Source organism: Elgaria multicarinata, chromosome 8 (genome assembly GCF_023053635.1).
Source record: "Elgaria multicarinata webbii isolate HBS135686 ecotype San Diego chromosome 8, rElgMul1.1.pri, whole genome shotgun sequence".
NCBI classification, from domain to species: domain Eukaryota; kingdom Metazoa; phylum Chordata; class Lepidosauria; order Squamata; family Anguidae; genus Elgaria; species Elgaria multicarinata.
The window spans coordinates 50,994,619-51,020,624 of record NC_086178.1 but is presented as its reverse complement, the minus strand read 5'-3'; the positions used below and the strand labels follow the sequence as shown (position 1 = coordinate 51,020,624).

Genomic DNA, 26,006 nt, shown 5'->3' with positions numbered 1-26,006 from the left:
GAAATAGAGTCATCCACCTTTCATCAAGGGAACAAAAGTATAGTTCTCATCATCTGAATTGTTTTTATAAAGTCGAACTTCACACCAATTATTACTAATTGACACCCCAAAGACCGGCAATGGACAAATACCAGATCTAGGGGATTATTATTATTATTATTATTATTATTATTATTATTATTATTATTATTATTATTATTTATATAGCACCATCAATGTACATTTGTGTAAATGTGTAAATGATTTGTGTAAATGAAGCGGCTAAATGTTCTGGAGTGGCTAAAGTCATTGGCTACTCCTATGAATACTATAGCTGCCCAGCATTTTCTTAGAACTGCATGGGATGGATTCAGTCATAATTAGAGTACTAGATCCAAATTAGTCATGACTAACTTGTTCCATTAATTTCAGTGTGTCTATTCTAAGCTTGACTTATGGGTTGCACCCTCGATGATTGTAAGCCCCCATCTTGGAGGTTTACGATTATCCTATGCAGAGTGGGAGGAGTGGAAGAGGCCATCTCCCCTGCCCCCCATCCTCTCACACTTCAGAGGGATTGGGTAGGAGGCTGGAGAGGCTTCAGGATAGCTCGTATCTTGGCCTCTCCAGTCTCCTCTCCTCCTCACCAACCGAACCACCCCCTTCTCCGACACTGAGTCTCCAACCTTGGAGATCAGCCAGCAGGGTTCTTTCCACAATGGCTGCGAGAGGGAGGGGGTGGAGCTCTGATTCCCCCTCCCAGGGCAGAACACTGTCTCTGACCTCAGATCAGAGAATCTGCACTATCCCACGGCCCCTCAGACACTGGCTAGGGGCCATAGAATAGCTCTCTCTGCCTAGATCCAATTCTATATGTAGATCACAAGCAGCAGCAGAAGATGCATTTAAAAACAACAATTGCCATCTATTCAGTGCATTCAGAGACGTCTCAGTGGTTTGCCAAAATCCTGTTATAATATGCTCCTTCTCCCGCCACCCCTCTCTGTGTATATAACATGAAATTACATTTCTTTTGGTACCAGAGCAAGTATTTAGCTGCTGCTCCTCATGTTTTTTGTTGTCGTTGTTCAGAAGCAGACATGAAGGTGACTTTGGGGTCCCGCCCTCCCTGTACTAAGAGCGAAAGTGGCCAGTTCTGGTTTAATGCTGCTCAGAAAGGACTGTATCTTTGTAATGGAAGCGTGTGGATTTCCATGCTAGAAGGTAAACGCTTTCTGGGCACTTTTGAAGGGTTGGTGCTTTTCATAGCACTGGCTCATGAAGGGAGGCAAATATTTTGAAGAGACGAGCGGTCTTGTCCCTGAAACCCTAGTTCCTGAAGCCTTTGCATCATACTTCTAGTCAGGACACCTTATTGCAGCTTTCCCCAGTCTAGTGCCTTCCAAAGGCATTGGACAACACCTCCCATAATTCACAGCCAACATTGGGCTTGCTGGCTGGGGAGTATCGGAGTTGCAATCCAACACAGTTGGAGGGTACCACCAGGTTGGGGAAGGCTGCCTTACTGTAATTAAGCCAAAATATGTGTCACTGAAATAAGCACATATTCTTCTCATGATTACCCATGCTTTCATCTCCCCACTTTTCTGTTGTTTCTCGAAGTCTGTTTTGACTTTAAGCCTCATACCTCTATTTTGTAAAGCATACATAGATGACTATTATTATTATTATTATTATTATTATTATTAATAAGGCATATTTATGTTACAGTTAAACTGGTTTAAAAGCCATTCCCTCGTGCCAGAGAATTTTGGAAATTGTGGTTCTATGTGGTGGCAGGGGAGGATGTGGGCGGAAGGGTATTCTTACAGAATAATCTCAGTTCTGTTACAAACTACAGTTCCCAGGATTCTTTGGGGAAACCTCTGACAGCTAAAGTGGTATCCAACCAATATCGTTTTGTCAGTATGCCCAGAGAGTTACACTACATACTATACATTAAGGTAGATAGTCCTCCATTTTCTTTGCCAGTGTAGAGACAGACAAGAAACTGTCCCATGTCAGAGACATTTGTCAAGGAGGAAGGGACTTACTAGCTCCAATAAGTTTGTAAAGGTGACTTACAGGGATGTGAGAGGAGTGCGTGTATATAAACATGGGAGGTAAGTTTGAATAGCACCAATGAAGGCAGATTTGGGGTACAGATTGGGAGAAATTTGGAGCATATGCTAAACCCAAGAAACAGAGTCACAGAAGGCAGTGGGGTGGAATGCAAAAGTCAGTTTTCGAAATACTCATAGCTTCTTGAAACAAACAATTTATTGAATGCTCATGATTGGCCACTCACAGAAGTTTGCGGGTCCATTACACAATGTTGTCAAGGTCCAGGATATCTCCCACACTGCTCCCTGGAAATCTCGCCTTTTAAAAACACACACAGAGATACCATGGTATTACCTGTGAAATCGCGGGATCTCCAGTGTGTAAACTCACCACTAGATGGCACTGTTTCATTAAACTCAATGAAGCCTTTCCAAGAAGGGAAGTTTTCAAAATCACATGGATGCATATAAATGACCACATCATCATTGTGGGAGGACTGCAGAGGATGAAAGCCCCAGTAAGGTTCTGGGATGTTTCCTGTGTGTGATCTACTGGATTATCATGCTTTCAGAATCCCCTTGCAAGTGACAATTGATTGCTGCTGCTGTCTGTTGCTTTCTAGTCGAAGAAAGATTGGACTATCTAGAAGAATATCAGAGTTTAGTTACAAATTCTGAAACCATGGGCATTGAGATCTTTACCATCCCTAAGGTGGGACTCTTTGCAGCAACTGCAAATCGGTACACGCCTCGTGGCTCAGCCATCTACAAATGGACGGATGAAAAATTTGTGGCTTACCAAAATGTCCCCACCTACCAAGCCCAATCCTGGAAATTCTTCACTATTGGAAAAAAGGTAAATTGTAAATTCTTTTCCAGTACTATTTGATACACTGTAAAATCACAAAAGCTGGGATCCAAAGGGCCATGGATATGCCTGCTTCCTTCCACCAGCACTCCCGAACTGTTCATGGTCTCAGAAGTTTTCATTTTTGCAAAGGTGCATCCAAAAATTCCGAATTGCAATGTATCATTTACTTATTGGCAACATTTTAAAAGCATGCCTCTTCTATCATTTAATGTGGAGTGCAAAAATAATAAAAGACTGCCAAAAATAATCAATTATAAAACGGCAAACAATAAAATCACAGATTCAATCAACGTCAACAGCAGAACTGCTCCAGTGATAAACACTTTAAGATAATTTCCAAAAGCATGTAAAGCGTTAGGGCTTGCATTTAAAAACAATGACAACTCAACAAAGAAGGACCCTGGTTGTATTTGGAGGTCATGCCAGAGTTTTAGGACTAGGAATGGAGAGACCCGAGTTCAAATCCCCACTCGGGTATGAATCTCACTGGGTGACTTTGGGCCAGTCACCGACTCTCAGCTTAACTACCTCACAGGGTTGTTAATGAGGATAAAATGGAAAAGAAGAGGATTGTGTACATTGCCTTGGGCTCCCTGGGAGAAAAGGTGTAACAAACCTGGAAGGTGAGATTCCGAGGAGAGCCTTGCTAATAGAATTTAATAGCTGGGAGGCTTATATCAGAAAGGAATCCTGTACATGTCTACTCAAAGTAAGTCCTATTGATTTTAGTGGAGTTTACTCTTAGGGAAATATTATAGATGTGGCTGAGTAAAAGAGCTTTTCAAAGCTGGCTTTTATTTGATTTTATTGCTCCACTGTGTCTTGTTTTATTGTGGTTTGTATGATTTGTCGTTTCAATAGTGATTTTTTTATTGTAAGTAATTCTGAGAACAATTGCTGAAGAGTGACTTATATGTTTTCCAAATAAATAAAAGTCAGGATAGTGGAGAGAGGCTTTGGGAGCAGGAAACATAGCATGCACATGCTAGTTATTTTCCATTTTGGGAAAACTCTGTTCTAATCCCAAATCCCAATCCCAAAAATGAGTTCAGGGCCTTGGATAGCTCTCTGGAGTTCCAACTGGTTCTGACAGAAACCCATAGCAGATCCATGGCCCATTGAAATCAGAGCCACCAGCCTTCACTGAATGGAAGGGTCATCCTGGCAAGCTCCTATCCCATAACACTATGTTCCTCATTGATTTGGACAACATGCTGACCCACACTCACTGGTTGAGTGAGGGTTGCTGTTCACAGGAAAGCTTGTTAATCATGCAGTGTGGCTTATTTTTCTCAAAAAAGCCACATTGAGAACCCATGGCTTGTTACTAGGTTGTTCAGGCTGTGCGCTCAGAAAGAATCTATGAGCTTCTAAAACATTTTTTCCAAAATAAACCTTGGTAGGATGATTTAAATCAAGGCGAGAAAAAGGCTTTAAATCAGCAAGAAATCAACAAGTTCTATATCGGCAAGATTTTTAAATATTTAAATCAGCAAGAAAAAGTCCAGTTTAAATTATTGATTTGATTCAAATGAGGTTGCCCTTTGAGATATATACACACACACACACACACACACACACACACACACACACACACACACATAAAAATCAGTGATGCAAATCTGAGCATTAAACCATGTTATTTTACATCTAAATTCAGTTTTATTTACACTATTCTTTCATTCTTACAGCCAGCCCTTGGTTTTGGAGAGATGTTCCATCCGTGGGTTGTTAACTGTGATGTCTGAACCCAGGATGTTCGGTTGTTGGGGGACGAACAACCCAGAGTTTGAACCCATGGTTGTTGATGACATGCAAACTGGGTTTAAGTGTGGAACATTTCTTTTTATTGTCTCCCTAATTTGGAAGAACTCCCTGTGGAAGGCATTTTGACAGCAGAAATAACTTCTGTGTAATGAGTAAAAGAGCTTTTACTTAAGCTGTTGGTTTTCAGAATTCACCGCCACTAGGGGTGATACCATCTGGGATGCTTTAGCTCACAGAATTAAATGCACATGAGCTGCAGATGAGGCACATGTACGATCTTCTGCCCCAGGACATTTTGTGCTGCCTCCAGAGGAGGTCAAAAACGTCAGGCAAATATGAAGCTGTATCTTTATGCTAATTCTGGACTGTGTGTGTAAAACACTTTATTTAACATTGGGAGTACACAAGTGTTTGATCAGTGCTTGTGGCAATGAATGTACAAAGTGGGAAAAGGAGAAATTTGTCTCCAAACCCAGGAGGCACAGGAGGATGCGCACCTCAAACATTGGTCAAACCTCCCCTACCACCATCTCAGTGTGCAGGCATTGGGAGGCCACCCAAATCTGCACTGCTGGTGCTCTCTAGGGCTGCTTGGCCTCCTCCTCTGACTCGACGGATGGTATATGTTCTCAGGGCCCTGTCTGTGGGTTCCTTGAGGTCTACCATTGCTGAGGGGCCTCTGGAGAAGCTGGAGGTGCCCTCAGGTAGCACTGAAGTCAGGCAGTCTCACAGGGTCTTTGGACTCTGCGATATCAAGGTCTCCATCTGAAGAGTCATCCCGGCCCAGGTCTGGGTCAGGCATGACAGCTCCTGGTGTCGAAAGGTATGAATGGGAATTGCCTTCTTCACTTGATCACCATGCAGTGGCTGTGGACAGTTTCACCTTGTGAGCTACTTCACCAGCAACCACTGCTTGGTTCATATTTTCAGCCAAGGGAGATTTGAGGACCGATGAACAAATCCTTTTTGTTTCACAGGCTACATCTACACGACAGCTTTTTATCAGTATTAAAGTGCACTGAGAACTGTTGGGGCACATTATGTAGTCGGTATACCGCTTTTCTAGCATCGCTATATGTACGCATCCTTTGGCCAGTTAACAGAAAGCAAATTCATATCCTGTTGAGGATGGAGTCAACCAACTCTGTGCTCTTGATTGTTCTGTGCCAGAAGAGAGTCTGAGCCGCTGTGACTTCTTGTGTTTCAGATTTTCCTTGCCGTGGCTAATTTCGAACAGAATGAAAGGGGGCAGGAGTTTTCTGTAATCTACAAATGGAACTACAGAAAAGAGAAATTCATTGTGTACCAGAGGATCGCCACACACAGTGCTCGGGACTGGGAGGCATTCGCCATTGATGGAGAGGCCTTCCTTGCAGTGGCAAATCACAGGAAAGGTACCTAGGCACTAACGGGCAATTCTGCTGAGCAGCGTGGGCAAAACCCCGTTCCCTTTGTCACTGGACGAACCATCTGGGCTGCACCTCTTCCTGACATTGGCCCTATGCCTGTAACAACTGCATTGTGCCCATAACAGCTGCATGACGTGTGTAAAGTCAACAGATGCAGCAGCATCTGGCTTGCAGATGGAGTGATAAGAAAAAGCTGCTCTTGATAAATTAATGCCTGCCATTTATTTACGGAATTTGCACCCTGCTTTTCTCTGTTCTAAGGAAGACCCACAGTGGTTAGTCTGTTGTGCAGCTGATGCTTGCCACACACAGGCAAACACACACACAAACATAGAGTAGAGCTTCCATTTGAGAGGATCCACTTTCCAGACAAGCTTAAGCCAAGCGCCCATTCTTTGAGGAAATTGAGAACTTTGTGGAAATTAGTGAAGGAGTGTTCTCCCCGCTCCACAAATAACGTTAGAACTTGGGAGAGGAGATCCAGGCTATGCAAGAGAAAACTCTGCACAAAACACAGCAACTGGCATTCAGCAGCATTCTACTTGGAGGATAGTATATTGCTATCACGACTAATAGCCATTGATAGACCTACCTTCTATGAATTGGTCTAACTGCCTTTTAAAGTTGCTTTGAAAAGTGGTGGAATCTTCTGAAACCTTTTTGGATCCGTTATGATCTTCAGAGAATGGACTTTTTGGGAAAACAGGACATTTTGTATGTCTATAAAAAGGCCATATACTGCCACCCAGTGGAGACTGTTAGCATAGTCATTCCTTCTGGAAAGAACTATGTGATGGTTACACTCACTTCTGTGAGCTCCATCAGACGGGGAAAATCACGCGTTCCTACTGTCGCTTCTCTTCCCATGCGTTTGTGCATCATTACTTCCTCTTTGGAAAGAGGAAGTAAGCAACGTGCACGAGACCCATTCAGTCGGCCGTTCTAATTGCGCTGCTTCTCCTGCACACAGCAGGAGATAGCAGCAACTTCCGTGTTTAAAAATATATCGGATTTTCTGAGGATTTTTTTTTGTCAAGCGAAGAAGGTCAGAAGGGGCAGGAGGTGCACAAGAGGCAGACGACATCATGAGAGGGACCCGCAAAAATTTGTGGGTGCCCAGCAATGAGGGTGCAATAAAACACTCTTCTGATGGAACGCTATTGTAGTGTATTCAAGATTATAGAATGAACCACAGAGTCTGAATTAGAGAGAACAAACTTTACTTAGCAGTGTATGTACAACTATATCCAAAACTGAAAGTAGTCAGATACTCTTTAGCTTCCTTTCCCTGCTGGCCTCACCCAGAAATCTTCTTCACCCACCTACCCCGCCCCCATACAACCATTTTTAAATGACTTTGGTTTCTACTCACATTACAAGTGTTGTGTGGGAAGAAACATTATTCTTAGTCTTGGCCTTAATAAACATGGATGATCTGAACATAAATTCCATCATTTTCTTATGGGTCCTCCAACTTGCTTTTGCAAAAAGGTGGTGGAAAAGCCAGGAGTAGGGAATCTGAGGCCATATCCAGTGCTGCCAGCAGAACCCACTAACACTTCCTAACACAACTAGAAATTAGCTAAAATGCTCATTTCCGGAACAGAGCAGATCAGTGGCAACAGTGGAGGCTGGTGGCTCTGATGCCAATGAGGGTGGTGAATTCAGTCTGGAGGGCTGTCCATATGCCTTCAAAGCCCCACGGTGGCTGAAAAATGGCACTGCCTTGGTTATACAACACAGCCGTCGATCCACAGCCACAGCAGGGATTTTCCCTGATGCTGCGGTGTGAAAATGTCAGGCATTTACTCCGACTATTTCCTTGGGAGCGAGGGCACCATGGCTCTTCCACTGTGTGATCTTGCTCTGAGGTCAATACGGGGTGTGTGTGTGTGTTCTGGGATGAATGCTGATCCCCACTGGTTGCCAGCCAGGGGAAAGAGTACAGGGAGCAGGATCCAGTACCTGGAAACCCCACACTCCCTGCTGGCAGAGGGATTTCCCACCCCCACCCTGTAGCAGTGATAACGTGGGGTTTCAGCAACAAAGAATGGCAAAGTGGTGCCATGAAGACAGGTGGCGAGTTTCAGTCAGAACCAGCCGGAACTCTAAAGGAGCTCAGCACCTTGGACAGCTCCTTTAGAGTTCTGACTGAAACCCAGAGTGGATTCACTGCCCCACTGACATCAACACCACCAGCCTCCCCTAGATAGCAAAAGGGACCTCTGCTGACTTGTCCAAGTCCAGAAATGAGTGTTAGCTGCTGGCTGCACCAGCAGTAAGTACTCCTGGCAAATCATGATCTGCAGAGGTGCATGGGCAGCATGAAATACTGCCCATAGTGCCCTCCAGCTATTTTGGACTACATCTCCCATAAGACCCAACCAGCCAATGGCAGGGGATTGTGGGAGTTGCAATCCAAAACATCTGGAGGGCTACCAAGTTTTCCTACACCTATCTAAACCTTCTGCAGAGCTGAGCTGAATTTTAACTCCATTATAAAACCAACGCTCAGTTTTTAAAAATCTTATTTCAGAAGCCTCACAAAGGCTCAGCCAGCTGGCATGATCCATTGTGCAGTAAATTAAACATAGAAGCAGTAGAAGAAAGAACCAGAAAAATTCACAAAGAATTGTAATCCATAGCGCGTTGTCCTTCACTTTGGAACCTTTTGCTATACATTGGCCTGGTTTGTACTTAACACTAAGCTATGGTTTAGCGTTAATTGAACAAGCCTCAGTGGAGGCTTTCTCTGTCACAGTTGCAAGAAGGTGATTGGAAGCTTTCACTTGCAGTTTTAGATTTACCAGAGTTCTTTGTCATATCAGAACTTTGGAGACTCTGGTTAGTTTAAACTAGGGTTAGGGAGCAAGCCAGGAACAGAAACCATGGTTTGAACAAACCACAGTTTAAGCTAACCAGAGTTCCAATAGGTTCAGATTTAACAAGGGACTCTGTTTAGTTTAAAAGCAGAAATAAAAGTTTCTAATCTCCTTTTTGCAGACAGCCAGAGGAGGAAAGGGGAGGAGAGAGCACAAGGCCCCCAGACTTGAACAGGCTTCTTCATGTCACGCTAAACTAGTCTTCCTCAACCTGGCACCCTCCAGATGTGCTAGACTAAAGCTGATGGAAGGTGTAGTCCAGTACATCTGGAGAGGACCAGGTTGGGAAAGGCTGCGCTTAGGCCATACTCTAGCATTACAGGTGAAGGTGATTTGAATTGTTAGCACCTCCTTGTTTCTTTTCTATGGTCCAAATCTAGACAAAAAAGTGTCAAAAAGCTCTAACAACTTCTTGGCCGGGCAAACACCTACAACTTAAACTTGATGATGTCTGTCCTTGACATCTGTAAAGTCACCCTCATTCCTGTCACCTGAACATTTCCCATCTCCTTGTTTTACCATCTTTCTCTACTATTTCTGTACACAGCGTTCTTTCCTTATTCTTTCCTAGGAGATAACCACAATATAGACAGTGTCGTATACAGGTGGAACTCCAGGATGGGCCTTTTTGAAGCCAACCAGACCATTCCTACCTCAGGAGCCTATGACTGGGAATTTTTCAGTATCGGTCCTTATTCCTTCCTGGTGGTGGCCAATACATTTAATGGAACATCCACCAAGATCTACTCTCACATCTACATTTGGCTCAGTGGATCCTTCCAGCTCTTTCAGTCAATTTTGGTAAAGCACATCAACATTTGCATCCAGAATGTATAGGATGTGTGTGTGTGTGTGTAGTATGTATGTATGTATGTATGTATGTATTAATGAAAGGCAGGTCTTTTTTGTACACATAAGACAACAGCTCTTTGTGCACAAATGGTCACTAGATGCTGCTACTTACTTGGATTTTCTCTGTTGTATGTCCCACCATCAAGAGAGACTAGATTGGTGGGAACACAGGACAGGGGCTTTTTCTGTGGCAGCAACCCACTTATGGAATTCTCTCCTTAAGTAGTTCAGAGGGCCGCATGGTTTCTGGGTGGCTTTTTAGCCATGGCGACAAGCCAAATTGGCCAGGTCTACATGACATGGGAAGCCACGCTGCCAGGAATAATGATGCAAATCCCCCCCACCCCAGCAAACTACCAGCACATGCAGGGATGTTAACAAGCTACCATAGCTTATGAACCACCCAGTGATCATGCCAGTTGGGTCAGTGTTTTTAGGGATATTCCTTCATAGGTATGATCTCCAAAGTATTTCAGCAGGTGGAAACATGATGCCACAACTGCTATTCTTAACCTCTTTGAGAGACCTCGAGGGAGGCTAGGTTGGCCCTGTCTCTGCTGTCCTTCCACTGGCAGGCAAAGCCATTTGTATTCTGTTAGGCCTTTGGCATATAAGCTGGCCTGTTGCTTGAAAGGAGGTTTAATTGGTACTGCTTATTTCATTTATTGGTGTGTGTGTGTGTGTGTGTGTGTGTGTGTGTTTAATTTGTTTTTACATTATATTACATTTTTTTCATTTTAGTCTGAATTTTATTGTTATTTATTTATATTTAAATGTTTTAAAACATTTCTTGGCTGCCTTTCAGGACAGAAGTCCTCACAAGGAGGTTTACAACAATAGCCAAAAAAAAATGGTGCTCAAGGTAGCTAACAATAAAACCGTTAGGCTCCTTGAGCACAATTTCTTTGGCAGAAAGGCAGCCTATAAATTAATTACTATTATTATTATTTAAAAATGGAAATCCTTATAGATCAGCGAATATAAGTCTAGTTGCACATGAGCTATGTGTCTGGATGGGTGCTTTAGCACCCTTTGTGTTTAACTCAGGTCTGAAAACTGGGCTGGTAGTTGTGCTCGAGATACATTATTCCTTCATGATGAGTTGCTCCTAAGATAATGCCCAGTGAGCCTAGCACATAGGAATGTAGAGCATCTACCACACGATGGAGCGATTGCTGCCAACTTGGATGGCTTCAAAAGGGAATGAGACAAATTCATGGCTACTAGTCATGATGGCTATACATTACCTCCAGCATCAGGGGCAGTATGCCAGCTGCTGGGAACATGCAGTGAGCAGGGGGCCTGTTGTACTCACATCCTGCTTGTGGGCTTCCCATGGGCATCTGGTTGGCCACTGTACAAACAGAATGCTGGATTAGATAGGCCTTTGGTCAGATCCAGCATGGCTCCTCTTCTGTTCTTATGCATAAAGGAGGGGAAGGCTATCAATGGCTACTAGCCCTGATGGCTATGTGCTATCTCCAGTATCAGTAGTAAGCCTGTGTGCACCAGTTGCTGGGGAACTTGGGTGCTGTTGCATACGTATCCTGCTTGTGGGTTCCTGGTCGACTGCTGGTTGGCCACTGTGTGAACAGAGTGCTGGACTAGATGGACCCTTGGTCTGATTCAGCAGGGCTCTTCTTATGTTTTTATGAATCAGAGAATAGAAAGAAGCCTTTGCCTTACATTTTCCTAGCAATATTTCCAGTAGAATCCAGCTATGGAGGAAATAAAGTAGAACATGGCTTTGCAGAGTGGAATGTGCCTTTGCTTTCTTCACAACTGCAATTATTTAATTTTATTATTTAAGACATTTCTTGGCCGCCTTTCAGGGCAGAAGCCCTCCTAAGGCAGCTTACAGCAATAAAACACATAAAAACAGTTAAAGTATTAAAAGCAGTAAAAGCATAGACATAAAATAACAATCAAAATAATAAAAGCCAACAATAAAACCAGCAGCAACAACAGTGGCAATAGAAGCAACAATAGCATTCATATCAAGAGAAGGCCACGGTAAAATAATATGTTTTAAGACCGTCTTCAAAGCCTGCAATGGCAGAGCATGGCAGACCCCCAATGATAGCTTGTTCCAAAGGTGAGGGGCCACTGCAGAGAAGTCTCTCTCACTTAAATCCTAAGCATATGGATTCCTGAGTAAAAACCAAGAGAGTGAACATATTGACTTGTCTGGATGGCTTTTAAAATTAGGAACCATGAGAGAAACTGTTAGGTCTGCCTCTGTAACAACTATTCAAACATATGTACAAGTCTTGCTGCTGGAGAAAAGTTTCTTTATTCCATAAAATAATAATAATGAGGATATGTTTTTCCTAGTTCTTGGGAGGAAGAGGAAGTTACTTCAATCAAAAAGAAAGAGTTATTGAATGGGGGGGGAGCAGGGGAAGGGGGCAGCTCTTCCTAATTTTGATGGCGTGTCCCTTTCTAAAAGGCTGCCTGAACATTTATGTGGAATGGTAGGGAAATGCTCACTGATTAATCTTCCAGGAATGGTTCAGGCATTTGGGGCTGGGGTTGGGTGGGAGGGGGCATTGGGCTGGAGTCTTCTTTCCTTGTTATGAGTAGAAGTCACAGACTCTGTCCCATGTGTGCTTGCAACTAGTCTCACAATCACCTGATTAACCATCTCACCAGCAGTTTCACTGGTTGCCTTTATCAGGAGAGAAGAATCGGGTAGGCAAGCAGGTATGATTTGTGGTTCAAGGGCCAGTAAAATTAATTTTCTCCGTAATGGAAATTCAACCTGAGGGGAAAATTTCTGTACTCTTCACAGCCAAAGGTTTACTAACAGAAATCATACTGTTTGTACAAACTTTTAATGGAAACCGATGCTCAGCCTGTAGGTGCAGACTAATACTTATGCTGACCTGCTTTTTCCCTGAGAGAGAAGAGAAATGATCTAGACATCTCCTCCACATATTCAGTATATTGTATTGGGTGGGATGAGATCATCCTTCTAGAGCTGTTACTCATTTTCTGCAAAGCTTTTCTTTTTGCCTTCTCTTTTCTCCTAGACTTTTGGTGCTGCCGACTGGGAGGTCTTTCACATCCAAGACAGAGTCTTTCTCGCTGTGGCAAACAGTCACAGCTATGACAGTAGCCCTGTTGCCCCGGACAATGACTTTGCCATCAATTCTTCCATCTATGAGCTTAACATCACTGCACAGATGTTTGTCAAGTTCCAGGACATTCCTACTTACAGGTGCCACTTTTCTGTAATGCTCAAAACACTGTCATTGTGCAATTCTGATAGAGGAAGGGATGTGTTTTTGGCTTCCGGAATGTTTTGATTCTTTTATATATTGTAGGATTTGAATATTTTAGAATACTTAATTAAATTGTTCTTGCCAGTAGAAGTGTATAGTAGAAAGACAAGAATGCTAACTTTTCTGAAATTACATTCAGTTTGGAAAATGATAAAAGCCTTCTGTTCTATTTACTAAATAGAAATAGGATGTCTTTGCCAGTGATTCTAGGTTTGTTGCTCTCTCTTCATGTTTGGCTGGTTTCTGCTGCAGTGCTCTGGACTGGGAGTTCTTTTCAGTGGGAGAAGATCATTTTTTGGTGGTAGCAAATTCCTATGATGGAGTGACCTTCTCTGTAAACAGTATTATTTACAGGTAAGAAGTCAGGAGCAAAACTCCCAAACTCTCATAGCTTGATTCATATCTGTACTTTTTACAGCGAATAAAAATGAGAGAGATTACTAGTTGCTTTGTTCAGAAGGTAGAATGGGCTAATCTCTACTGTCACTGTGGTCTCTTCTATTGGGATATCTTATGATGGTAACCAATACAGGGAAGAAAACCTATGATCAAATTCATCTGCCTTCACCTTCTGCTCCTTGTGGCATATGATTGACTCATGGGTTATCATAAAGGACAGGAAGGGATAACATAAATTTTGTAGCTGCAGTCCAAGGATTTCCTAGTCTTGAAATTTCCCTGACTAAGGCCTTCTGCTTTTGTATACTCCATGAATTGTACAAGTCACTCTTGAGAGGTTCACTTTCATAGGTTCATATTTATTGCTTGCTAAATGCAGTGTCAAGTGGTGATTTACAAGTGAATGCCCATCATAGATAAAACACCACAGACAGAACTTTCTCATCACCTGCTCACTTCACCTCAAATACGATACTTTCCAATAGAATCTATTCACACATTCATTTTTGAGTAATCAAGGAAAGTACATCTGTGAACTAGGCCAAAGATATTGGGGGAAAAAACCAGCTCCAGAAATTATCTCTAGAATGTCATTAGATTCCTCTACGTATTAGTTAATTTGCCTTTTGAGTGTAATTTCCCAGATAATTGATTACCAATATTTTCTAACCCCTTATCCCCATCCATGTTCCAGAAGCTTTTCCAGGAGGATGTCATTTCGGTTTTGGCTAAAAGCCTTGTAAAATGTTGCTCCCCTTCTCTGTTAAGCCTTGATTAAAGAAGGGAACTAGGTTAGTCTGGCATGATTTATTCTTCATAAAGCCATGTTGGCTGTTAACAATCACTCAATTTTGCTCTGGAGATACATACATTGGGTCTAATCTAGATTTAGTCATATTTAGTGTAGACTTAGCAAAACCAATTGGAGCTAAGTTAGTCACGGTTAACTGTAGTTCCACTAATCTCAGTGGGTCTACTCCAAGTATAACTACATCTAGATTCAACCCATCATTTTTTTTGTTTTATTGTTCTCTCTAGTGTCTTCCTAAGTATTGGAACCAGACTGAGTAACCTGTAATTCTTTCAATTTTACTTCTCCCTTTAGAAAGATAGAGGTTATATTTGCTTTTCTCCATTTCTCTGGGACAAGTCAGACCAATCTAGTTTCCTATTTTGATAACATAACCAAAAAGAAGAACTTGGTTGATGCACATTGTCAGGAAGAGAAGCTCTTACCTGCAACAACTTATGAAGCGTGGCCACATACCCCTGAGTGAAAACCTTAACTGAAAGACAGAAAGACAATGGACCTAAAGTTATTGTATAGAGAACAATTTTCCATCACTGGATTCTGGACTTCATTATACTCTTCCAGGGAGGTGGCATTCAGATGCAGAAGGCCTCTGCACACAGATTCCTGGCTGGATGAGGAATCATGAACACAGATGTTTGCTGCACAAGCTACTCAATGCACTGTCCTTTCTTGATAGAGTTTGTAGTTCCTAGTTTGTAGTTCCTAGTACACTAGTTCACATTAGTGTACCATTCCCAATTCATGGCCATGGTACATCTCCCTTTCCCCCTGAGTCATTAGAAAACAATAGTTCTGGATTCTATATGAGTGTCTAGCTCAAAGAACCTTCTTGGTGGCTGCTCCCAGGCTGTGGAACTCCTTGCCAAACAAGGCTAGGTAGATTCCCTCTTTGCTGTCCTTCCACTGACAGGCAAAGACATTTTTCCTCGATCAGGCCTTTGGTCTGTTGAGTTGAATGCTGATTTTATTGTTATTGTTGTATTTTTAACTACATTTTAATATAGTTGTTTTAACCAAGTTTTTAATTTCAAAACTTGGGTTTCTTTGACTGTTCACTGCCTTGAGTCCCATTTTTTTGATGGAAAATTTGGGTACAAACCAAACCAATCTATTATTATTGTTGTTATAATTATTATTATTATTTAATAAAGGTTTAAGACAGACTTTCCCAACCTCAGATTCCTAGGTGCTGTTGGCCTACAACTCCCATCATCCCTGACTATTGGCCATTATGGGAGTTGTAGTCTAACAACATCTGGGGACTTAAGTCTGCAAAAGTCTGGTTTAAATGGAGCCCTAGAGTATGATAGAAGCAGTATTGTCAAATATGTCATTGATATGGTTAGGAGGAGTATGCCCAACATCTATATTTCTAGGATCTCTGAGCTTCTGCTAAAGATGTTTCTCTCTTTAGAGAATTTCCTGGAGAAATTTGATCAGAGACAAAACTGTTTGAAAGTGGTAGAAGAGGGAGAGAATCGGATCCTGTGGGATTGGAAATTACGGGCGTTGAGTTATTCTTTTTGTCTCTACTGCAGATGGCAAGGATATGAAGGCTTTGTAGCAGTTCATCATCTTCCAACACTAGGCTGTAGGGACTGGGAAGCTTTCAACACTACAACTGGCTCATACCTCATGTATTCGAGTGCAAGGGAACCACTCTCCAAGGTGCTGAAGCTGAAAACCTTTTGATCTGGAAAGAGATGCCTTGATTTGCTGCAAACTAGGGGCAAGCCTGGACCTGGGAGCAACTGCCCTGCCTACTCAGGGCTAGAATGAGGAATGATGGACCTTGGAGTCACTCCAGTGGATGCCACAGTTGCCTTAGGATCAATGCCACCAGGCTGAGTGTGAGGCTTTTGGGGGTCCGTTTTTAAGCCCTCTTTCTACTATAGTATTCCTGGAGTGGGCTAGGAATATAAATTAGAACTGGCCTTTGATACTAGAAAATACAGTGACTTTGCTTCATCCCACCACACACCCACACACACTTCCAAACCCTGAAGAGCTGCTAATGTAATCTACACCTCTATGTAAAAAGTTGAGGATGTTTTTGCTACTGGAGCAGGAAGTGGAGGTAGGAAGGTGCCTGTAGCACATTGTGGCCCTACTGATCCACAACTCAGAAATATGAAGCAAACATAAGCATTTGTGCTAACTACTTTCAGATCCCAGATGTATGGATGCCTGCTGCTGTCAGCTCATATGAAAAGCATGGGTATGCACCATTTGGGGGCATATTCCAGCTAATTTGCTTGAAGCACACTCCACTGGCAGAGATGCTATGAAAAGATCGGGAGCCCTGATAAAGATCCCAGAAGACTTGAAAGGAGGTTTCCTCAGAACATGAGATACTGAAGTTTGTGGGTTTTGTGGGACTACAAAGACCCAGCTGCTTATTTGGCTTTTGTACACTTTTGCAGCTCCTAAACTAGCTTAGAGATTATTTATGGCTCCATATCTCAGGATTTCAAGGGAAAACATCTGAACCTTGCTGAGCAAATTAGAATCCTAGTTACCTGGTTAGTACAAAGTGCTATGGTTAAATCAAACTGCATGACATATAACCCATACACACATGGGATGGCACTCCAACAGCTGCTCAGGTCAGTGGGCTATGGTGAAAGCCCTGTACCTACAAAATGTCCATGATCTGTGCTCAAGTATTCAGGGACAGGGGGAGTTTCCAGCTTTGCAGCATAACTACAATGAATGGAAAACCAAATGTTTAATGACTTTATGTTTAGGCTGTAGGAAAACCGCACTTGTGGATTTCACAAACACAGGTATGTTTTGACACTGCAAAAGCCATTCGTCCCTCATCGTATGGATCTGTGATATCTCTGTAATAAATTCCAACCCAATGTCATTGTTGCTTTTTCAATCCTTGCTTCCATGTTAGTCAGTGAATTACCCCCAAAGAATAACTTCTACTTGTTGCTGCAAAGGATTTTGTCATTGTCTATAAATGGTTATGTTTAATTGTATAAATGGATGCTATTGACAAATCACATTTGTTATATGGAGATGGAATTATTTATTATTGGGTGGCTATTTGCAACATTGAAAGTAATTCCCCAATAAAACTAGCAGAGTGACTTGCACCATTCCAGAAGTTAAGTCCTGCTTCAAGCCTTATTGGTTGGTGTATTCAACACCATCCCAACTGAAATACATGCATCTTTAGTTGCCGTAACGCCATAGTTCCACATTACTTGGCTACTGTGGATACTTAAGTTAGATTCAGTTTTATGTTTGTAAAAACATAAGAACATGAACATAAGAAGTTCTGTGTTGTAGTAAGATTAAACTTACTGAGTGTGCATGCGTGCGTGCCATCTTGTCTTTTGCCTCAGGTGACAAAATGTCTTGGATTGGAATTTGCTGCCCTCACCACTTCAGTGTAGGTATTTAAATGGTCTTTCACCCATGTTTGGTCAGATTCACCCCATGTTCTCCTTCAGCAGTCCTGGATGTCCATCCCATTTCATTGCCCTCAACTCTGGCTCAAGCAGGAGGGAGAAGGTGCTTAGGAGTGTTAGCATCAATGGCTTGAGCCATTTTATATCCTTCAGGTCACCTAGGGCTTTGACAATACTAAAATTCCCCAAGTGCATATAGGAAAATATTTGGATCTACTGGCACCTGGGGTGGACCACTCTAATTTGTCCTCCACCCCTGAGAAGGTCCATAGCAGCAGCTAGTCCAAAACTAACCACATAGTGATCGGTCCATGGCAACTAAGTCACACCAGTGCCAACTCCCCCGCCCCCCAAAAAGAAAGGATGTAGAGTAGTCTTCCCCAACCTGCTGCTCTCCAGATATTTTGGACTATAACTCCCAGAATCTCTGGCCATGGGCCATGCTGGCAGGGGCCTAGGAGCACTGAAGTCCACAACATTTGAAGGGCAAGAGGTTGTGAAAGGCTGCTATAGAGGCAATAGAGTTTGGAGTGAAGGGGGCACATGAGGCTGCAGGCAGATGTACATTTCCCAAAGGATAGAGGGACCAGAGCCTCTAAGGCATTCTTTCCCAACTAGTCGTCCCTGCCTGCTCCCGGGATGTTGGACTCCAAGCCCCATCACCAAAACCAGCATACTCAATGACCAGATGTGATGAGAGCTGTAGTCAAAAGTTGGAAAAGTCTGCCTGAAGGACTAGAATCAGCAAAGGCAAGCGAGGTGGGACCACCAGCTGGGACCAGAGAAGGAAAGCTAGGGCTGGCACTCACCGGCCTAACCAGCTACAACCCTTCTTTATACCATCATTTCCATACATGTTCCAAGTATGTCTTGGATGCTATGGTAGTAGGTGAATAAGGACTCTTGTTGGAGGCAAAAGACGAAAGCAACATTACACAGTGCTTTGGATGTGTTTACTATGAAGGCTACAGGGCATGAGAATGAGAGATATAAACCCATTCCAAAACATCTGATATACAGTCACAACTCTTAAATCATCAGACAAGCCTTAGTCCTAGCAATGCTCCTGACCACATATTCAGGTTCACCACCAGCCTTCCTTGTACATTTTTCTCTGCAGATGCTCCCCTCTCCTCTATTATATTTATCCTCTACTACACATTGACTTTTCCTAATATTAGAGAACCAGGTTCTGCCTCATTCTTGGAATTAATACACTCACAAACAAGCAAAATTCTGCAGGGCTGCCTCCAGATAAAGGGCTTCTGGCGCAATCAGTCAAAAGGCAGCTATTCCATCTTTCCCTCAACAGACTTTTTTTTGGAGGAAAGAAAAAAGATGGAAGAAGTGGTGGGAAAGCACAGGAAGGTTACAACTGGAAGATGGCAACGTCTGGACCCCGCCTCTGCCCCTCCCCCATAAAATTCTGTGAATGAGGCAAAGTGACTGCATGTTAAAAGCCTCGTCTGGAAGCATCTCTCCCCTTAGCTAAACCTAAGGTTTATCCTGGGATCGTCCCTGCCTGCTCCCGGGATCCCCTGTGTGTCATTTAGATGCACAGGGACAATCCCGAGATAAACCTTAGGTCTAGCTAAGGCCTCTGTCTCATTAATACTATAGCTGGGTTGAATTAATACAACCCGGTTTGCTCAGCCCAGGCCACAAATGGCTCAATTCCTTACCAAACCCAGCAGGGGGCAATGGAAGAGTAGGTTCTATAGGAGGATGTAATAGGAGGAGGGAGAGGAATACGCCTGGAGACGCTAGCAGGGTGTGTAATAATAATAGCATTTCCTAGCCCACAGGTTGGGCTGTATAATCTCCATGGGGGGAATATGCCACAGTTGAAAAATCAGTGCCTGAAATTTGCTTGCTTTCCTGTTCCCTCCCTACACCCTTTTCTTTTGTAAAAGGCCTATTAGATTGTAACCCTGCCCATGAAGACTCTATTTATTTTAAAATATATATTTTTACAGAACTTAAATTTTATGGATAATAAAAACATTTTTGAAATAGAAGAACAAGAGGATAACTTTTCTGCTTTTAAACCTCTCTCCCCCTTTCTCTTTAAGTAACCTTGAATGAGCACTTCAGTCGGGTTTTTTTCTAGGCACTTTAAAAAAAATGGGGCCCAAGCCCACAGGCCACAAATCTACATAAAACTTGTGTATGCTTAATTTCTATCTACATAAGCAAATTCAGAAATAATAACTAGGATTTATTTAAACATCACAGACAGCCAACTCAGCCAATTAATTTCTCATCCAAATCACCTCAAATAAAATAAATTCTTCAATTAATTTGAACCCTGCCGCCGATCATCCCAAATCAGTAGTTCGGCATCAATCGAAATTACTTGCAATGGTATGAAAAGATGCCTCAAAAGCCAATGGTTTTTATGAGGAAGTCACACAATCACCTTCCATTGGCACCAATGGATACTGGGGGCTTAGGGGAATAGATCTGGGGACCTGGGAAATAGATCCAGGGCTGGGACCCCATGGGCCCTAAATCCAGTACTGTGGCAACACAGCTGCCGAATGCGGAGACACCACCTTTTTTTTAAGCTCACAAAACAATTCAGGCAATTGTGTAACTCATCATGAGGGATGTCCCACCCAATAGCTCTGCCTGCGATATGCAACCACATGCTACACAAACCACATAAAAGCAGTGTGTGCGCCCAGTGGGGGTGGTGGAAGAAGAATCGTCTTTTCCCGAGTATCAAAATCTAGCAGTTTTGAGTATTGGACTGAGGGATATTTTGACAACCCAAATGCTACCATGAAGGAAGACACGTGCATTGCATCCCACCCCACAAAGGAGTAGCAAGGGTGCATAAACTGTGCTATAAAACTGAAAAAGGCCCCGAGTGACTGTCCTTTTCAGTGTCCAGGAGAGACTGTTCTTCTGGCATTGTGCTTTCCCTGTTTTTTGCTGTTATTCATTAGAGCAATATTTAATTAGATGCAGTACGTATACTTAGAATTTTTTATCAGCTAGAAAGACTGGTTGGGCTTTGGGAGTTGCCACTGCTGTTTTTTTTTTAATTGTACTTATACATACGATTCATGTGCCATTTTTCAGTTTCAGTACATATTAGGGCCAGAGGAATGGGTGAGTTCACAATACGAAAAGGAAGCATATTTAGAAATAGGCAATTTCACTCTCATGTTCGCATTGTTCACTATATAATATATGCTCAAGTTGTCTTTTGGGGTCCTCTCCTATGCCCACTGTATTGGCGGTGGTACTGAACACAGGTTAGTAACAGTGTGAAGAGACGTGGGCTTCAGATGCAGTTTAGTGGGCACGTCCAAGAGAAGTACATAGCCTCTTTGGATTTGCAACACCCCTCGTCATCACATACATACACTCACTCACACACACACACACAGTTGAATTACACCAAGCTATGTATGTGCATGCTTGGAAAATTTACGAATTTGGAGGCAGGATTTTGTATGGTTCTGAAAACTCCTGAGAGTATTTTTGCAGTATCTCAAAGTATCAAGCAAAAGTCAACAATGTTCATCCTTCCTGCTGAGATTGTGAGCATCGTTGTCAAGGTTTCAGTGGCTCCACTCAGGTTTTTTTTTAGATCTCTCCCTCTGAGTCAAGTCCTGATTGAAAACTTCAGTGTCCACAATCATGTGTCCAAACAGTCTCCTGGAAAGTAGAACTCTTTACAGAGCTGTCTTATTTCTGCCGGAACCCCACTGTTCATAACATAACACAGGACATGGGGACCTTGATGCTTAACAACAACATTTTCCCTTTCTATTAAACACATTGTTTTAAAAAAACAACATAGAAAAGTCCTTGCAGAACTAATAAGAAATAAAAGATCCAGATCCCACCCAACATTCCCTCCTTTAGAAAACTGGATTTCCAGCTGAGTGGCTGGCTACAGGATAGTGCTGATGGACTCTTTAGGAACCCTTGTGCTAGGCAGTGATTTCAGGTATTCCAGGTGCTTCTTTGTGTCCTCTTGGTTGTGTCGAACGTAGTACACCACATAGCTAATGACCAAGGTAAACCAGCTGAACATGGTAACAAACATGGCAACATCGGTAGTTTTCTGGTGCATGTTGCAAAAGTTGATGCCGGAATCAAGGATATGGAGCAGAGGTTTGCCAGCATATTCCTCCTGCACTGACGTTTGGCAGGTGATCTCATTGACCGAGTCAGGGTCTAGTTTCACTTCCCCCAAGACTTCCTGCAAAGTACATTCACAATGCCAGGGGTTGTTGGATAGACGGATCATGGCATTCAAGTTCACCAGGGCTTCCTTTGGGATCCTCTGAATATGGTTGCCAGAGAGATCAAGCAATCTCAGGCCATCAGCCACCCCTTTGAATGCTGCCGAGTCGATCTGCTCAATGGCATTTTTGGAGAGGTCTATCTCTTGCAAGTGGGCAAGGTGCCTGAAGGTGCTGTTGGGGACAGCAGTGATTTTATTCGCATCCAGCTTCAAGAACATGGTGTCTTTGGGAATATCCTTGGGAATCTCGTCCAGGTTGCTGGAACTACACAGAACAGCTGTCGCTCCCGAGTAGTTGGTACACTGACACTGCTCAGGGCAGGAGGTGCAACAACCGGAAGGGGCACAGAAGAGGAGGCAGAAGAGAGCTGGAGACCACAACCAGAGCACAGGCCAGGATGCCTCGGCTGCCAGAAACATGCTGGTCATCCAATCAGCCGTGTACAGTCCTGCATGGCTGCTAAAGCAAAGAAAAGGAGTCTTGCTCACAATGGTTTGAACTGGGAATTCCCACAACGCTTTCTTCAGACAGCTGGTGGTTGGTCTGCAGTAAGCTCAGGTGTGGCCTGGCCATTCACTCACCCCTCTCCTTTTTCAGAGTGGAGAAAGGTGGGCTAGCATCCTCTATTGGGGCAGACAATAGGAAGACATTTTAAGCTCATTCAGCATATGACAGCCGACCTAGCATCTACGATGGTACACAGTTGAACAACCTAACCAAATGTTACCTGCAAATATATGCAACACAGCCCTGACAGATAGCTTTCCCTCCCTCCCTAGTTCAAACTCCAATGGGGGAGGAAACAAATGTGCGGGGGGGGGAGGACAAAACTAACACACATTCCCTTGGCAAATACATTTTCCCAAATCCACATTGGCTGGCATATTATGGATGCAGCCGTGGCACTTATTTGGGGGTAGAGGAGAAAAGGGTTGGATCACACACCTGGGGGTGGGGAGGAATTACAATAATTGGAGAGAGGGACATTTGCAGGGGAGTTCCGTCATATGGGGTTGGGGAGGATTAATGTTATGAGACATACACCAGGCAAACTTGCATTTTCCTTGTAGCATCTCGCTCTTTCCTTAGAGTGGAATTTCTGTGGGAGGGAAGGGGTTCTCTCCACGTGTCTTTACTTGACTTCAAATTGCCTTTCCACGCTGTTTTCCCTACTCTTCCCCGAGGTTTAAAATACGTGATTGTTGTGAGCATAAAGATACATGTGCATGTCTAAAGGGGGAAAGCAGCTGGCAGTGCAATTTGGAGTGGAGAAGTGATGGGTGGGAAAGGGGTTAAGTGCCCCCTCCCACTGCTTACTTCTCTGTTTTAAATCACTTCCTTCAGAAGCATTTCCCCCCCACCCCTCAACAACAATACAAAAGGCCACTTGAGGTTATCTTGGTGTAACGCCCAGTGAGGCCCTTGGGAACCAGGAGTAGGGGGAGCTGATTCCTGCTCTACTTATCTAAATCTACTCCGCATAATTGTTGAAAAAACAGATGCAATAAAAATGGTCAAACACTCCACCCATTAAACAACAGCAACTGTATGCACAGTTGATGTTTCTGTTTTGATTCATTTGTCAGTCAGCCTCACCCTGCTATTCTGGGAGATGTAAATACAACTACAAACTGGTAGGATTTTTATACCAGTGTAACTGCCATGGCTCCCTCCAAAGGATCCTGGGAATTGTAGTCTGCTGAAGGTGCAGAGAAGTCTGGCACAGAACCCTAGGCTACGCTGACTGAACTACAATGTCCAGAGTTCCTCAACGAGAGGGAATGACAGTAAACCAGTTGAAGTCTGTGGTCTATCAATGTGCCCTTTTAAGCATCGGCTGAAATCACCAATTTTGGATTTGAAAACCGGGGCTCCGGGCATTGGAGAAATGCACCCCACTCTGCATCTCAGCCACTGTCAGGCTGTTGTGATCCAGAGAACCTCATCAAGCCGGCGGGGTGGGGGTGGGGTGAATCCTCTCTCCCCTGGGGGAATCCCTCCTACTCCGCTCCCACCATACCATACAAGCGATTGCCTGGGGTGGAGCTCTCCCATTCGAGGCTCCTTTACCTTTAAGAGCTGTGCGGACGAGGGACCCGCTTTTCCAACCCCGGCAGCCCTACGACACGACAAGCCGCCTTTCCCCCAACTATTAAAGGTAGATGAGTCATAAAGTCGAAAGGCTGGCCGTCCCTGCTGCCTGCCAGGCGGTGGGGAAGCGGCTGGTCCGGATTTTCCGCCAGGGGTGTGTGTAAATATGACACCAAATCGAGCCGCAGCATCCCGCCTACGTTTCCTTGCGACCGTGGTGTCTGCAACGAAAGCGGCGCCGAGGGCAGAAACGCGCCGATCCACAGAGCCCGGAGTGGCTGGCGGCTCCTTTAGAGTCCCGACTGAACCCCGGAGCGGATTCACCGCCCCACTGACATCGGAGCCACCCGCCTCTACTGCACAGAGCTCAGCCGCCCCCAGAGACCGGCCCGGGGGTGGGATGAGTCGCAGGTTGCACTTCTCCAACGGCGCCGGCGTGCATCCCTTGCGCCACCCCACCGTGCGCTCCCTCGGCCACCGCTCCCCCGACGCCTCTCCCTCTCCTACCCGACCTGGTGATGCAGGCGCCTTACCTGAGCTGAGCTCAGCGGAGTCCCGTTGCCTCACCCGCCCCTGGGATCTTCGGCCCGGGAGCACCAAGGCACGAGGGCTCCCTGCTCGCCACACCCTGAGCGGAGGGCAGCGGCAGCGGCGGGGACTCGCAGGCTGCGCACAGCACTTGTTGCTGCCGCCCTCTCCTCTTCCTCTCAGGCGCACAGCGAGCCATTCATGGCGAAGACGGGCTGTAATTGGATCGCGCCTGCTTGTCGCGGCCGCCTTGGCAAAGCAGCCGTGGATTTTTAAAGGGGCAGCAGCACCTTCCGAAGCAACACCCGCTTCCCCTCGGGCCACAGAGAAGAAGGCGCGCATGGCCACGCCGCACGTTGGGGAGTTGCGCGCTCCCCACGCCCACGTGTGCGGATGGGTTTTATCAGACCCTTGGCAATTACTGGGAGCGGGTGAGAAAAGCGGCCGTTCTGGCTTGCTTCCAGCTGTTACCCCAATGCCTAGCTCCCCTTTCCCTCTTCCGCTGGGTTGGAGTGCAACTCCCATCATCGCCCAGGCAGCTTTGCTTATGGGACCTGTAGTCCAACACATCGAGAGGGCACCAGGCTGGGGAAGGCTGGCCCAGCTGTTGAGACCAGTCCTCCGTTGGCAGAAGCGCTTTGTGTAACCGCTGCTTCTGAACCTTAGACCACTGCACAGAAATCTGGACAGAGGTGGTTGTAGCAGTGGAGGCTGGTGACTCTGATGTCAGTAGAGCAGTGAATCCACTTGGAGTTTCAGTCAGAACTGTAAAGGAGCTTCGCACCTCGGATCCGGCTGGAAGCTGGAGTAGATTCACTGCCCCACTGACATCGGAGCCACCAGCATCCACTGGTTTGCAACATGCCCTCACATCCCTCTGGTGAAAGTGAGCACTCTAATACTGAAAGGGAAACTAACACCTGTATGCACACATATGCAGGTACATACATTTGTAGGCATGTCTTGCCATGTTGTGAAATTCTACACAGGGCCGACTATGAACACCTTTTTTTTTTTTAAAAAAAACATTTTGTATGCTGTGAAGTTTTTTTTTTAACTTGTCTGGCCCACATGCTTTAAAGCACATATACTAAAGGGCTTTCATTCCACTCCCCACTCCCACACTGGCACCCTCCTCCATAATATAGCACTTTGTTTGCCAAGTCTGTGGTGGAAAGGGCTCCAGCCACTGTTGTGAGGAGAAAGAGGTGGCTCTCAGCCAGTATGAGCACTTTCCAGCAATTGTGTGTGTGTGTGTTTTGCAAAAAGTAGGACACTGGAGGAAACCCAAGTAGAAGGCCACAGTTTTCTCATGAGAATAAAAGCAACATTGCGCTGCGGGTTGTTGACGTAAAAAAAAAAAGCATTATATGACTCTGC

The 26,006-nt window shown here is 44.3% G+C and overlaps 2 protein-coding genes across 2 annotated transcripts in view; one reads left to right on the top strand and one right to left on the bottom strand.

Moving 5' to 3' along the window:
* Positions 1 to 16,348, top strand: part of TSPEAR (thrombospondin type laminin G domain and EAR repeats) — a 42,460-nt gene extending 26,112 nt beyond the window's left edge. Inside the window, exons 6-12 of the mRNA XM_063131535.1 lie at positions 1,072 to 1,203; positions 2,666 to 2,898; positions 5,888 to 6,074; positions 9,543 to 9,772; positions 12,856 to 13,043; positions 13,360 to 13,461; positions 15,859 to 16,348. Of these exons, the coding sequence (XP_062987605.1) occupies positions 1,072 to 1,203; positions 2,666 to 2,898; positions 5,888 to 6,074; positions 9,543 to 9,772; positions 12,856 to 13,043; positions 13,360 to 13,461; positions 15,859 to 16,012 (1,226 nt within the window). The 3' untranslated portion in view covers positions 16,013 to 16,348. The remainder of the gene's footprint in view (positions 1 to 1,071; positions 1,204 to 2,665; positions 2,899 to 5,887; positions 6,075 to 9,542; positions 9,773 to 12,855; positions 13,044 to 13,359; positions 13,462 to 15,858) is intronic.
* Positions 16,349 to 21,556: 5,208 nt separating this feature from the next.
* On the bottom strand, positions 21,557 to 22,560 carry LRRC3 (leucine rich repeat containing 3). The gene has a single exon (XM_063131534.1). The coding sequence runs from the start codon at positions 22,433 to 22,435 to the stop codon at positions 21,650 to 21,652; it is 786 nt and encodes a 261-aa protein (XP_062987604.1). The 5' UTR covers positions 22,436 to 22,560; the 3' UTR covers positions 21,557 to 21,649.
* Positions 22,561 to 26,006: the final 3,446 nt, after the last annotated feature.

Excerpts from the sequence above, each read along its gene's own strand:
- LRRC3 (XM_063131534.1), bottom strand. The coding sequence starts at position 22,435 with ATGACCAGCATGTTTCTGGCAGCCGAGGCATCCTGGCCTGTGCTCTGG.